This window comes from Taudactylus pleione, unplaced genomic scaffold (assembly GCF_031769625.1).
Source record: "Taudactylus pleione unplaced genomic scaffold, aTauple2 ptg000360l, whole genome shotgun sequence".
NCBI lineage: Eukaryota > Metazoa > Chordata > Amphibia > Anura > Myobatrachidae > Taudactylus > Taudactylus pleione.
The window spans coordinates 534,990-551,562 of record NW_028284761.1 but is presented as its reverse complement, the minus strand read 5'-3'; the positions used below and the strand labels follow the sequence as shown (position 1 = coordinate 551,562).

The following is a 16,573-nucleotide window of genomic DNA, read 5'->3' as shown; positions in this document are numbered from 1 at the left end:
ATTTCAAAAGAGGGCGACTTTGAAACCTTCCAGCCAGCAGTAACAGGTAATAACAGTGACTGCGTTCGATCTTCCAGCTAACAGAGCAGTAAAACAGGTTCCTCACCTCTCGCGAAATTAAGTTTGATCTTTTAATTACCTTCAATAATGATTTAAATTTACTTTACTGGGCTGCTCCTGGAGGGATTCCGCTCGGCTGTGCTTCGCAGGCTGACATGGATGCTGATTATTTCCGCGCTCGCCAATGGAGGAGATGGGAATTATTGCTGGAGCTGCAGAAAACGTACGTGTCTGCGGCAGCAATTAGGAATTGGCTGAGCGGGGGCCTGTGGGGCTCTCCCTTGGCACCTGCTCCGTGATGCACAGTATATTAACGTTTTGCTTATTATACGTCATGGATGGGCGCTTATTATTCTAAGCATTGCACGCCGTGCTATTTATTACCCTATGGATAGGATTTGATGCAAAACTGCTTAGCACCAAAATCTATGCGTGATATTTCTGGAAGAGTGTGTACAGGAGAACAAAAAGTTATGATAAACTGTAACACACAAACACACTTACATTCAGGGTGTAAACTGTAACACACATTTACAATCAGGGTGTAAACTAACACACACACTTACATTCAGGGTGTAAACTAACACACACACTTACATTCAGGGTGTAAACTAACACACACACTTACATTCAGGGTGTAAACTAACACACCCTTACATTCAGGGTGTAAACTAACACACCCTTACATTCAGGGTGTAAACACACACACCCTTACATTCAGGGTGTAAACACACACACCCTTACATTCAGGGTGTAAACTGTAACACACACTTACATTCAGGGTGTAAACTGTAACACACACTTACATTCAGGGTGTAAACTGTAACACACACTTACATTCAGGGTGTAAACTAACACACACTTACATTCAGGGTGTAAACTGTAACACACACTTACATTCAGGGTGTAAACTGTAACACACACTTACATTCAGGGTGTAAACTGTAACACACACTTACATTCAGGGTGTAAACTGTAACACACACTTACATTCAGGGTGTAAACTGTAACACACACTTACATTCAGGGTGTAAACTGTAACACACACACACACTTACATTCAGGGTGTAAACTAACACACACACTTACATTCAGGGTGTAAACTAACACACACACTTACATTCAGGGTGTAAACTGTAACACACACTTACATTCAGGGTGTAAACTGTAACACACACTTACATTCAGGGTGTAAACTGTAACACACACTTACATTCAGGGTGTAAACTGTAACACACACTTACATTCAGGGTGTAAACTGTAACACACACTTACATTCAGGGTGTAAACTGTAACACACACTTACATTCAGGGTGTAAACTGTAACACACACTTACATTCAGGGTGTAAACTAACACACACACTTACATTCAGGGTGTAAACTAACACACACACTTACATTCAGGGTGTAAACTAACACACACACTTACATTCAGGGTGTAAACTAACACACACACTTACATTCAGGGTGTAAACTAACACACACACTTACATTCAGGGTGTAAACTAACACACACACTTACATTCAGGGTGTAAACTAACACACACACACTTACATTCAGGGTGTAAACTAACACACACACACTTACATTCAGGGTGTAAACTAACACACACACTTACATTCAGGGTGTAAACTAACACACACACTTACATTCAGGGTGTAAACACACACACCCTTACATTCAGGGTGTAAACTGTAACACACCCTTACATTCAGGGTGTAAACTGTAACACACCCTTACATTCAGGGTGTAAACTGTAACACACCCTTACATTCAGGGTGTAAACTGTAACACACCCTTACATTCAGGGTGTAAACTAACACACACTTACATTCAGGGTGTAAACTAACACACACTTACATTCAGGGTGTAAACTAACACACACTTACATTCAGGGTGTAAACTGTAACACACACTTACATTCAGGGTGTAAACTAACACACACTTACATTCAGGGTGTAAACTGTAACACACACTTACATTCAGGGTGTAAACTGTAACACACACTTACATTCAGGGTGTAAACTGTAACACACACTTACATTCAGGGTGTAAACTGTAACACACACTTACATTCAGGGTGTAAACTGTAACACACACTTACATTCAGGGTGTAAACTAACACACACACTTACATTCAGGGTGTAAACTAACACACACACTTACATTCAGGGTGTAAACTAACACACACACTTACATTCAGGGTGTAAACTAACACACACACTTACATTCAGGGTGTAAACTGTAACACACACTTCCATTCAGGGTGTAAACTGTAACACACACTTCCATTCAGGGTGTAAACTGTAACACACACTTCCATTCAGGGTGTAAACTGTAACACACACTTACATTCAGGGTGTAAACTGTAACACACACTTACATTCAGGGTGTAAACTGTAACACACACTTACATTCAGGGTGTAAACTGTAACACACACACACACTTACATTCAGGGTGTAAACTAACACACACACACATTCAGGGTGTAAACTAACACACACACTTACATTCAGGGTGTAAACTAACACACACACTTACATTCAGGGTGTAAACTAACACACACACTTACATTCAGGGTGTAAACTAACACACACACTTACATTCAGGGTGTAAACTAACACACACACTTACATTCAGGGTGTAAACTAACACACACACTTACATTCAGGGTGTAAACTAACACACACACTTACATTCAGGGTGTAAACTAACACACACACTTACATTCAGGGTGTAAACTAACACACACTTAAATTCAGGGTGTAAACTAACACACACTTACATTCAGGGTGTAAACACACACACTTACATTCAGGGTGTAAACTAACACACACTTACATTCAGGGTGTAAACTAACACACACTTACATTCAGGGTGTAAACTGTAACACACACTTACATTCAGGGTGTAAACTGTAACACACACTTACATTCAGGGTGTAAACTGTAACACACACTTACATTCAGGGTGTAAACTGTAACACACACTTACATTCAGGGTGTAAACTGTAACACACACACACACTTACATTCAGGGTATAAACTAACACACACACACATTCAGGGTGTAAACTAACACACACTTACATTCAGGGTGTAAACTAACACACACTTACATTCAGGGTGTAAACTAACACACTTACATTCAGGGTGTAAACTAACACACACTTACATTCAGGGTGTAAACTAACACACACTTACATTCAGGGTGTAAACTAACACACACACTTACATTCAGGGTGTAAACTGTAGCAGAAAACTTAATGTTTTTTACTGCTTTTTACCAATTTTCATAAATACCTACCTAACATTACTGATCATCCATCTCTCCCACTCACTCCTGCCCAATAATGGCCAAATTAAGGGCAATATATGTAATATACAATGTAAGGGCAAACTAACTAATATACAGGCAAACTATCAGGATGTAGTGAATTGGCCAGAGCACGGGAGACCGGCTGTCCAAATCCCGACCCGTGGCCAGAACACCGGCGACGATGGGGGGGTTGGGGCCAGGATTAGGCACCACAGGGGTGGGGGGAGGGTAGGTTAGGCTGTGGACAGGGGGAATTAGGGTTAGGCACCATCGGGGGAGAATTAGGGTTAGGCACTAAGGGGTAGAGGGTTAGGTTTAGGCACTAAAGGGGAGTGGGTTAGGGTTACGGTGCTGCGATGGTTAGGACGCAGAAATGGAGGCTGAGGGTGTGAAGGGGGGTTAGCATACTTACGGAGCCCCTGTCGGGATTCTTGCCGATGTCTGTACAAAACTATTCTTGTTAATGGTTACCAATATTGCTTCCTTCACTCATATTTGTTTTTACCATTATTTGGTGATCTAATTCCTGCCACAAAGAGAAACGCTGAATAAGCAGCAGTGCACCGAATATTTTATTTACGTATGCACATGAACAGGAAGGTACCATTGGTGGCACAAACCAACTGTTTATATGGAATCATTCGGCATGTAACAATGGCCGCAAGGTGGCACAATAGATCCCGCCCTTCCGATGGCCTTCCCTACTAAGGGCTATGACCTAGATGCAAAGGGTAGGGTACATGTACAGGTCATTATCAATAAATATGATAGGGAACAGGTAACTAGGCACCCCCCCCTGACCAAAACGGATCCGCAGAAATCCCTATGTGCCATGGGGAAAAAAAATATAAAGTCTTGAGGTTACAGACCCTTTTAAAGGCAAAAGAGCAATGAGAGTTACGCTGTGTAATAGGGGTTATATCGCACGGTTGGTCTTATAACTGACGTTTCAAATAATATGAGATATGGTAAGAACTTACCCTTGTTATCTCTATTTCTACGAAGTCCATAGGGTTCCACAGGATACCTTGGGGTATAGGTGTGACGTCAGTCGCAGGGCACCAAAGAGTTAAGCTTTCAGCCTCCCAGGATGCACTAGGTCCCCCTCCTATACCCCGCCCCCGGGCCAAGGCACCTCAGTTAGTTACCAAGCCATAGGCCGGAGGAGGAGAAGGAAGAGAGAGAACAAAGATCTGGACACATACAAGAATCACATTCTCACCAGAGGGAGACGGAAAACCGGTGACCAGAGCAAAGCCCATCTGCAGCACAGGTGCGACAGGGCGGGAGTCCTGTGGAACCCTATGGACTTCGTAGAAATAGAGATAACAAGGGTAAGTTCTTACCATATCTCATATTTTCTACTTCAGGGTCCATAGGGTATCCACAGGATACCTTGGGGATGTCCCAAAGCAGTATCCTTTAAGGGTGGGGACGCTCCTGTGCAGAAAGGAGAATCCGCCGCCCGAAGGAAGCATCCTGAGAGGCGAAGGTGTCAAACCTGTAATACCTCACGAAGGTATGGACAGAAGACCACGTAGCAGCCTTGCAGATCTGAACTGCCGAGGCACCACGTCGAGCTGCCCACGAAGGACCCACAGACCTAGTGGAATGAGCCTTCAGAGAAGGAGGGACCGGTAGGCCTTCATGAAGATAAGCTTCAGAAATAGCCATACGGATCCAGGCTGCCAAAGTTTGCTTTGAAGCAGGCCAACCCTTTTTACGGAAGCCAAAGAGGACAAACAAAGCGTCCGACTTCCTAAACGAAGAAGTGCGGTCAACATAAGTCCTTAAGGCCCGCACAACATCCAAAGAGGCCTCACCCACGGAAAGACCCGGTGAGTTAAAGGCCGGAACAACTATTTCCTCGTTAATATGAAACTGGGAAATAACTTTGGGAAGAAACTCGGGCCGAGTGCGGAGCACTGCCCTGTTCCCATAAAAAACCAAGAAAGGGGGTCTACAAGAAAGAGCCCCTAACTCAGAAACACGTCTGGCCGAAGCAATGGCCAGAAGGAAAACAGTCTTAGCTGTTAGCCATTTAAGATCCACTGAGCCCAGTGGTTCAAACGGCGGTCCTTGGAGAGCCCTCAGGACCACAGCCAAATCCCAAGGCGCCACAGGTGGAACAAAGGGCGGCTGAATGCGGAGAACACCCTGCATAAAGGTGCGCACATCCGGGATTGTAGCAATCCTACGGTGAAACCAGACAGATAGGGCCGAAACCTGTACCTTCAAAGAAGCAAGGCGAAGCCCATGATCTAGTCCCGCTTGCAGGAAGGCGAGAATCCGAGACAGACGAAACTCCCGCGGTGCATAACCTCTCGGTCGACACCACTGGAAGAACGTATGCCACACGCGATGGTATATCCTCGCGGAAGACGGTTTCCGAGCTCGTAACATGGTACGCACCACAGAGCTGGAAAACCCCCGGGACCTCAGCATGGCCGTCTCAACAGCCACGCCGTCAAAGACAGCCGAGTCAGGTCCGGGTGAAGGCAAGGACCCTGAGACAGAAGGTCCGGTCGTAGCGGCAACCGCAGAGGAATGTCCACGGACAGACCCTGAAGGTCTGAGAACCAGTGCCGTCTGGGCCACGCGGGAGCTATCAACAGGAGCGTCCCTCCTTCCTGTTTGAATTTCCGGATTACCCGTGGAAGAAGGGAGACCGGAGGGAACAGGTATGCGAACCGGAACGTCCACCGGACGGACAGAGCATCCACCAGAGACGCCCCTTCGTCTCTTGTGCGAGACCCGTACACCGGCAACTTGTTGTTGTGCCGGGACGCCATGAGGTCGATTTCTGGAAGACCCCACCTGTCCACCAGTAGTTGAAAAACGTCCGGGTGCAGGGACCATTCCCCCGGATGAACGTCCTGGCGACTTAGAAAGTCCGCCTCCCAATTGAGCACTCCCGGGATGAAGACCGCTGATATGGCCGGAAGATTGCGCTCCGCCCAAACCAGGATCCGAGAGACCTCTACGAGAGCCGCCCGACTGCGAGTTCCTCCTTGCCTGTTTATGTAGGCCACGGTGGTAGCGTTGTCCGACTGGACCTGCACCGGGCGACCCTGGAGAAACCGCTGTGCCTGCTGGAGAGCATTGAAGACCGCACGGAGTTCCAAGATATTTATTGGAAGCTCCGCTTCTGTCGGCGTCCACCTGCCCTGGAACAAGTGTGGACCCGAAACTGCTCCCCAGCCCCGAAGACTGGCGTCCGTTGTCAACAGGACCCAATTTGGAACCCAGAACGGACGTCCCTTGTTGAGGTGGGTCGTCTGTAACCACCACGTAAGGGACAGGCGAACCTCCTGGGTGAGCACAATCGTCTGGGACTTCAGAGACTGAGTCAGCCCGTTCCACTTGGACAGGATCAGGTGCTGCAGAGGTCTGGAGTGAAACTGGGCGTATTCCACCATGTCGAACACCGACACCATGGAGCCCAGTAACCTCATCGCCGAGTGTAAGGACACCCGGCGGCTGTGCAGACAACTGCGCACCCTTGACTGTAAAGCAGAGATCTTGTCCTCCGTCACGAAGATCCTTTGCTGTCCCGAGTCCAATAAGGCTCCAAGATGCAGAATCCTCCGAGACGGGATTAGAGTGGACTTCTGCCAGTTGATTAGCCAGCCGTGCCGTTGCAGCAGTGCAATGGTCAGGTCCAAGTGGCGTAACAGGAGCTCTGGAGATCCTGCCACCAATAACAGGTCGTCCAAATACGGCAACATGCGGACTCCCTGCAGCCGCAGAGAAGCCGCCATGACCGCCATCACCTTGGTGAAAACACGTGGTGCTGTTGCCAGGCCAAAAGGTAACGCCCGAAACTGGAAGTGGTCGCTGCTGATTGCAAACCTGAGGAACTGTTGATGGCGCCAAAGAATAGGGACATGCAGGTAAGCGTCCTGTATGTCCAATGACACCAAGTAGTCCCCAGGTTCCAGCGCCAGAATGATGGACCGTAGGGTCTCCATCCGAAACTTCGGGACCCGCAAAGACTTGTTGAGTGCTTTGAGGTTGAGAATCGGACGATATGACCCATTGGGTTTCTGTACCAAAAATAGATTTGAATAGAAACCCTGGCCCCTCTGGGAGAATGGAACCGCCACTATAACTCCAGCCTGGAGCATAGTGTGCAATACCTTCCGCAGCTCCGTAGCCTTGTTCCGGTCTGATGGGAGACCCGTGGTGAAGAAGCGAGCCGGGGGTCTGTGCCGGAAGGAGAGGGCGTATCCGTGGGAAACCACCTCCAGAACCCAAGTGTCTGTCGTAGTGGTCGACCAACACTGGGCGAACTGTAGCAGGCGGCCTCCCACCCTGGGATCCCCCAAAGGGAGGCCCGGACCGTCAGGCCGCAGGCTTGCCATCTGGCTTGGGGGCCGGACGTCTGGTACTCCATGCCTGCTTCCGGGGCTTGACCGATTTCTTAGGGCCAGCCTGTCGAGGAAACGACTGTGGTTTGGGCCTGCCCTGGGCCCTAGATGACCGAAAGGACGATGGTCCCGAACCAGAAGGAGCAGCGGCCGACGGGAGACAGGCAGATTTGGCTGCCGCCAGCGTGGCCACAATCTTATCCAGATCCGGACCGAAGAGAACTTCTCCGGTAAACGGCAACGCTTCCAGACCTTTCTTGGAATCTGCGTCCGCCTTCCAGGATCGCAGCCACAAGGTGCGACGAGCAGCTACCGCTGCTGAAGAAATTCTAGACACCAGAGTACTAATGTCTAGAGCCGCCTCGTTGATGTAGGTGGCCGAATCACGGAGATTGCCAATCAACTCCGCCTGATCGGCCGGACAGTCGGATTCAAAAGAAGCCTCTAATGAATCCGCCCAGCGCTCCATCGCTCTGGCAACCCAGCAAATGGCCATAGCCGGCCGTGCTGCCCCCCCAGCAAGGGAATAAGCGGACTTCAGGCAGATTTCTACCTTGCGGTCCGTAGCATCCTTAAGGGAGGACATGGATGGCATCGGCAATGTGGCACTACGGACAAGACGGGTCACGTGAGAATCCACCTGTGGAGGGGATTCCCACTTCGCAAAATAATTATCCGCGAACGGATAAGCCACCGCCAGGCGTCTCTGCGGCTGGTATCTTTTGCCAGGTTGTTTCCACGCCTCCTCTAAATGGTCCACCAACTGACCCGAAAGAGGAAAGACTGTGGCATCGCCCTTCACATCTTTGAAAAAGGCATACTTAGATTTAGCCGCTGGGGGAACTTCGTCCTCAATCACCAAGGCTGTGCGGACCGCCCGAATAAGTCCAGGAATATATACTTTGGACTTAGCATCAGCGTCCTTAGTATGGAGAGGTTCCTGATCGTAAGGATCTAGAATCTCCCCATCATCAGACGTCCCTTCGTCATCCTCATAAGGAGCGGACAGAGACGCCACCGGCCTTTTATGAGACCGCATCACAGACTCCCCTTGCAACACATCCGACAAGTGCTGTACAGAACTCGTCAGGGAGTTAACCCACGCTGGCTCCTGAGAACCCGGGAGCGGGGAAATAGGGAGACTGTGGGGTACCACCAATTGTCGTGGGAACCCCTGCATGGGTGACGACACCACAGACTGCTGGGACAAACCCATCGGAGTAAACGCGGGCTGCGGAGCTAACTGGCCCACTAAAGCTGTTAACGCCTGAGCGAAACAAGCCCAGGGCGGCTCCTGTACCGGTGCTGTAACCGTAATAGGCCGCGCCATGGACAAACACTGCCGGCAAAGGCCCTCCGCGCTACCCTCCCCCTCCGCTAACGGTACTTTGCACGTGGTACACTGTAGCCGGAGGGGAAAATCACTTTCAGACATGATGGCACCACGTATGTGACCTCTCTCACCAATTAAGTATTAAATAGGCGAGAGACCACCCTGCAGCACCGCACCGCAAGGGCTTTAGCAGAAAGAACAGGGACAGTAATAAAGCTGACAGTTTAGAGAAGAAAAGATTACAGGCAGCAGCGCTAGCACAGTCACATACAATGCAGAAAAATAACAATTCCTGCACTAACAGCGCTGATCACTCAACTACACAGACACAGGGCCTGGTAGGACACAGCGCTGCATACACAGACCTGACCACAGCGGAGGAGAGGTATGCGGGGGGACCCAGACCACGATGCTTCCGTCCAGCGCTTCCAGCAGCGTTCACCATGCGTTCTGGAGAAGATGGCCGCCGAGGAGCAGAGAGGAGGCTGGCCTGGGGGAGGAGCGCTGCCACAGGACCAGTCGGCAGCATGCAGAGAGGGCTGTGTGCAGCGGGGGAGGCGCCGGCTGTGAGACAGGGAAGGCGCGCTCCCCTGGCATGCATTTAACCCCTGGGACGCCGCAGCGCTACCGCTCTGCTGCGGTCCGCTGTCCCAGGGGGTAGTGGAAGCGCAGGTTGGTCGCCTGGCTCCACGCTGCAGCCAGTCCCCAGGGAGCCCCCTGCCTGGGGACTTAGGACCATGTGATCAGCGGGGACCCACCGCGGGACCCCGCTGCTTACCTCTGTCCCCCTTGAATCCGGCCATGGTCCGGAGCATCTGGGGTCACCGCTAGCTGTGACCCCAGACGCCCACCAGCATCCCCGGATCAGTACCGGCGTTCTGGTACCGGCGGGGTGTAGGGAAGACAGCATGGACGTCAGGACTGACTGTCCATGCTGTACATCCAGATGTGCAGCCACAGCTGCATGAAGAATAAGCTTCAGGGGCTCTTCTAGCCCCCACTCCAACAGGTGCACCCGACTCCGGCCGGGCACCAAACTAAACTGGGGTGCCTTGGCCCGGGGGCGGGGTATAGGAGGGGGACCTAGTGCATCCTGGGAGGCTGAAAGCTTAACTCTTTGGTGCCCTGCGACTGACGTCACACCTATACCCCAAGGTATCCTGTGGATACCCTATGGACCCTGAAGTAGAAAAAACAAAAATATCTATCTTCCATTAACATAAAACTTCTCCTGACCAAACGAGGATAAAGAGATGTCCGGGACGGTCACGGTTGTAATAAACCAGAACGGTGAGGAATAAATGAAGCCTGCAACTGCGGCACTTTCCTTTTTTCCTCTGGTTTCATACGATAAAATTCTATTCTTCAGAGCGATATTCTGCGAGATAACGTTGTAAACATATTTAATGACCACCGTTTCGCTCGCCTCCTAAGTGCCTTTAGAAAGATGTTTTCCTGCATGAAAACCTAGAAAATAGTTCATGTTCTGCCAGCGAGACTCCGTCTGCTCGGGAGATGAAGGGGGGCGCAACCAGGCGATGGGGGACCTGGATTCCCAATGAAGACAATGTAATATTCCTAATATTCCAAATCCGATATGGTAACATTCCACCTGCTACTACTGCACAGGACCATCCACACACTGATCTCCTACATATTTATATAGGACAATAAAGGTTTTGTAATAATACCCAAACCACATACTACAGACAAGTACACAAATCTGCATTTTTACTGCATACAGCGATTACAGGGGAGATGCATCAAACCTTCGAGATGGATAACGAGGAGACATTACCCATAGCAACTAATCCGCTGCAAGCTATCATTTATCTAGCACAGCTTATAAAATGATAGATCGAAGCCGATTGGATGCTATAGGCGACTTCTCCAAAGTTTGCTACATCTCCCCCTATATGAGAATACAGAAGAACAGGTGATAACATAACTTTGAGGCTAATGCTGCCCCATCCACTAGGCAATTATACCTAGCGATTGAGCGATAACGACCGTCGTTATCGCTCAATCGCTTGGTAATCGCCCGCAAATCGGGGCAGTAAAATGTTAAAAAACGACCAGCGATGCGCATTCCCGCCGGTCGTTTTTAACATCTATCATCGCCCGAACATGACGGTCAACCTGACGACCACCGTCAGGTTGCCATGTTCGGGGGATGATTGATCTGCATACACTGAACATTCAGTGTATGCACTTCACCCCTATGTCGTCATAATCGTGCCGTCGTCCCCGCATCTAGTAGTGGATGGGCAGCTTAAAATCGTAGTTTTAAACCAAAAAATATACTATCAAAAACAAAGCAATAAAAAAACAAACAACAAAACCCAGGTAATTCATGACCGCTATGCTCTCACAATTGATGAATACATTTGAATTGCAGAAGACCATTTATATAGGAGGTAACACAGGGCTGTTACCTCTACTCCAACCACCATCATTCATTTGAAAAGGAGCCACAAATAAGCCAGGATGATTGGTATCAAGGACCAGTCATCAAAAAGAAACAATCTTCTCATGAAAATTGGTAAAAAGCACTTATATGTGTGTATAATTTAACGAAAGCGGTTTCTGACCCTCATTGTTGCCTAAGTCAACCAAGGTTTTGGAAGTGATAAGAGGCATTACTGTAGGTTTATCCCATTGCCAGTTATCTCTGCTTTACTAACTGAAACATGACATGGCTAATACCAACCTCATGGTCTTTCCCCAATTCCAGAGCTCCTCTACCTGCCATCCTCCCCGTCCTCTCTCCATTGAGAACATCGCCCTCTTTTCTGGCCCAGGTGCCCTCTCCTTCATTCCCCACATTCAGGCATCTCCCCCTCCATAACATGTCCAGGATTTGTCCCTTCCATCCATACACTTATCTCGCTCCTTGATTGCTGCAATCTCCTCCTCTCTGGCCTCTGTGTCACCTCTCCCCATGTCAAATCTATATCTTTAAAGATGCTGCTTATCCCATTTTCCTCCCCCCCAGCCGACGCAAACTCCTTCACTGGCTCCTTATCACCCCAGAACACAGCACAAACGCCCTCGACCCTGCCCTCCTCATTAATCACTCCTCCCCCGCGTACATCTCCAACCTCATCTCTGTCCACACGCCCTCCCCCTCCACCCCTTCTATGACCACCTCTCTGGACACATCCTTCCACACCCGCTTTCAAAATTGCCCCCCTCTTCTGGAACTCCTTCCCCCACAAAGTCTGACTTGCTTCCCACTCTCCCCAACTTTAAACTTTCCCTACAAAACACAAAGCCTTTCATCCCTCCCATCACTCCCTCCTCCTCCGCCCCAGCTTATTTCTTCCATATGGAATGCACACTGCCTGGCTGGGCCCGCTATCCCTTTGCACTATCCCCACCACCAGTGCTCCTTGCCTTTTGTCACCACCCTCCCTTCAGTAACAGACACCGTCTGCTTGCCCATAGGATGGGTACAGGATCATTGCCCCCCTGCCACTCACCATGGCCTGCTGACTCTAGCTACATCGAGATACCCTACACTCCACCCCGTACTCTGTGTCTGATTTTACTGCTATGTCTCGTACTCATATGATGGGTCATTGTGTTCATGCTGTTGACTTGTTATTAGGTCTACCCCATGCAAGGCGCTGCATACACCTTCTGGCACCCAATGAATAAAAGTAACTCATGTTGACTTTCTTATTTAACTTGAAATCTTCAGGCTGGAAGAGGTTTTAATACCATTGCCGTAAGAAGGGCAATGGATGTGTACAAGTTACCACCTCCTGGTACTACAGCACCCACCTGGTGTTTCTGTTGCGTCTGCTTGCTGGCGTTCCGCAGGTAGGTGTTGTATTTCACGATATCCTGGCTCATTTCATCCACTCTGTCCATTAGGAGCTGGAGGCTCTTTTCCAGGTGATTACTGTACAGGGAAATAAACAAGGGGTTATGACGGAGGAATACCCAATGGTCAGTCGCAGAGTCAGGGCAGGTGATCACAGTCCGGTACTTGGGGAAAACGATGCCCGATGTGGGTTGGCCGACACGCAAATGAGCGACTTGCATAATGAAGGACGTCTAAGACACAGATTACTCGCTGCGTATGTAACCGAATACTGAGACAAATAGGAGGCGGGCGGCACGACAGCCACCGAACATCTGACGGCTTCAGTGCTTTCCAGGCTTGTGGACTAGAGGAGTGTTAGGATCTGAGGGGTCTGCCTTTCCTGCTGGTCACGCATCGCTCAATTTTAAATCAGTACTAAAAATAATTAAAAATCAAAAATTGCTCAGGGGTGAACCTTGATCCAGAGATGGAATTGCTACAATAAAAAGAAAAAAAATATCTAAAAAAAAACATCCACTGTAAAAATGTAACATTCACCTTGTCTACAGCAGAACATGGACTATTTGATGTGGACCAGTACTGGGCCTGGACTGTGATTAAGTGATTTACAAATATACAGAGACAATCATGAATCACTGCTAATGTGATTGGCTGCTCTATTTCCCCTTTCTTATTCGCTATTCAAATATATGTTATTAAGGGACCTGCAATAGACCGTGTCACTTCAGTCTGTCCTCTACTCCACCCGCTTTGTTCGTTGCTCCGCCCTGTCACTGTCTGCTGCTCCACCCCTCTCCCCGCAGCTCCACCCCGCCCACCCCTATTTGCTGCTCCACCCAGTCACACCCCCTTGTACCCTGTCCCACTCCCTCCTACCCGCGGCTGCATACTTACTCGTACCTGCGCGGGACAGAGGAACCCCCTCCTCTGTGGCGAGGGTCTGTCCCGTCGCCCGCTGCAGTGGGAGCTGTTGGAGGGGCCGACGCACTGTGCAGGCTCCAACTGCGCATGCACGTTGGAGACTGGACAGACCTTAGCAGATTAGTATATAAATTGCATTCAAATTGGCGACGTTAACGCTGTCGAAAGTCAAAATATTGACATGAAAATGCTGACATGGCAGCTTAACCGTGTCGGCATTATAAGCTTATATGCTTTATGATTATTACCCTTTATTTATATGGCGCCACAAAGGTTCCGCAGCGCCTTACACAGTACATAAGTGAGCACACAAGAAAAACAGTTAATAGTAATACAAAACAATGCAGGACGAGGACATGGTTTATACAAATTGCAGCATAACACAAGCAGCCGGGCGTCAGCAACCAAGTGTAAGGTGCCAATTAGGGAGTTAGGGGTAAATGTATAAGTAGGGGGGAAGAGAAGCACATGAGGGACGAGGGCCCTGCTCGTGAGAGCTTACATTCTAAAGGGGAGGGGCAGACAGACAGGGGTGACACAGATGGGGTAGATAGTGAGGAAGAAGCATGGAGCAGTGGGTAGAATATATGCTGAGGAATGTTATAAGATGGCCTTATCTCAAAATTAAGTCCTTCGTTCATCTATCTCTAAAAACAGATTTTATTTATGTTATTTGCATGAGAAATGTACAAAATAAAGTTGATGCACTTTAATTTTTGTCTGTTACATTTAAGCATCTAAATGCATCCAGCTAAAAATGTGGCTATTATGTTTAAAGTTACTATGCTGACACAGTTAACAGGCTATAAATCACGTTAATACCGCATCGGCAGTGTCTTATCGACAAAACGTATGTATCCTTCACCTACTCCATTTCCTAGGAGTCTGTTGCGGTGCTAAAAAAAAAAAAAAAAAAAGCTGTACACAAGCGTTTGACGGTGTCCTGTTCCTTTGATGGGCGTTACTAGAACATAGCACATGCCAACTGGCTTAGATAACGTGTATGAGGCCTCTCTACCATAAGCTTGAGGACTGGTGAGAAGATGGGATATATTACCATTATATTTCTACTCACAGTGACATTTAAAACATTATGTAAACGATTTCTGTTTAAAAAAAAGAAACCACTTACTCCCGTCTTTAAACGTTAATAGGCGCGCGTGCCAATGTTTTAAATAACTAGAAGGGACTGCGCACAGCTGTGACCACCACAAAAGTACCAAAACACAACATACAGGGTGGATGTTGTAAGAAACTTAGGGGCCAAACGGATGATTTGGGAGCTGACCGAGGAGTTTCTCCAAGCAGGTCTATACGTCTCATCCAATAATAGGACAATGTGCGTCCAAGAGAATCAACTTGGGATGCACGAAAACATTTAATCATCTTCCTTCAGGGAATTAAGGTCTCTCAAAACAGGATACATGTTCCATTTATTTTCTGTATATACTCACCTCATGAGCAATAAATATTATAGACATTGGTCACATGAGGTAAAATGAATGCGTCCATATACAAAAGTACTACAAAGTACATAAGTCATTAATATTAAAAACACTGGTCTGGCATAGTACAGCCTTTTGACATCTCTCTGGGTATCCACTGTTTTTCTTACAGGACTTGCAGCACCAACTTTAATATACAAAGGGATTCAATACCATGTGCCCCCCCAAAAAAAATATCCATCCATTGCACAAAGAGGCGGCAGCCATTTTGTGTAACGATAATCAGGAGAGGGCATCACTGCGGCCATTTTGCATGTTCAGCCAATAGCTTGGTGACGTTTGTGAGCTCCTAGTGCCCACTTCAACGCGTGACTATTTGGATAATCAGGACATTGAGGGAGCGCCTCTACGAAGTGCTGACAGAAAATGGGGCAAAGTCTTGTTACCTTGAGATTATGCCAAAGCACGATCTAAAAATGCCCTGGTCATTAGATGTAAAGCAGACACTTATCCTCAGGTCCCCAAGCAATGGGGAAAGTGGAACTGTCCACTAGAACAGGGACTGTGCTGCCTCACGTGGAATAGTGGGTAGGTGCGCCTTGTAAATGAGGATTAATGATTTAACTCAGATAAGGAGGAGATTTTTCCTTATTACCATTACAAATTAACGGCCCAGGGGAAGAAAAAAAATGTAAAAAAATGTCAGTTCAAGGAGAAATTAAGTTACAGCGGGCACCGACGGCGCATAAGTAGAGCGGTCTTAAGAGATGAGGCTCTTTGCATGTCACCAGGCCTCTGCTGGCAGCACCGAGGACCTGTGTCACCTGCTCATCTTCCTGTCCTACGCAGCCCGGCCTAGCATTTACCTCACAGCAGTAAGAAAGCTGCGAGGGCCTGAACGGAGGAGTCAGAAATCCCCCTCGAGTACCACAGCCATAGATCACTCCTTTTTTACGACACTCACACTATGAAAAGAAAATGAGTTGCCTGAGCGGGTTTTATATGGATCTCTGGGACTCCGGCTGTGGAACAGGGAGTTATTGTTAGAAGTTGTGGTAATGGCGTGTTTGCTCCCGTCACCAGGGAAACCAGGGCCTGGAAACAGATAACTAAAACAGATGTGGTGCGAGACATGAAGTAACTGATAAGTACGGTCCAAGTGCGCTGGCCCCTTTTATTTTTCCATATATCTCAAATGTGTCCTATATAAAAAAAAATAAAAAGAAAGGAAGGGGGGGGGGGGGGCGCTGCCTCTCCACAAACCACCTTTTCAATAAAAATATATTTAACT

The 16,573-nt window shown here is 48.2% G+C and overlaps 1 protein-coding gene across 1 annotated transcript in view; it reads right to left on the bottom strand.

Moving 5' to 3' along the window:
• The window catches only part of EIF3H (eukaryotic translation initiation factor 3 subunit H), a 159,830-nt gene that overhangs the window by 14,135 nt on the left and 129,122 nt on the right, over nt 1-16,573 (bottom strand). Inside the window, exon 6 of the mRNA XM_088444367.1 lies at nt 12,871-12,991. Coding sequence (XP_088300493.1) covers nt 12,871-12,991 — 121 coding nt within the window. The remainder of the gene's footprint in view (nt 1-12,870; nt 12,992-16,573) is intronic.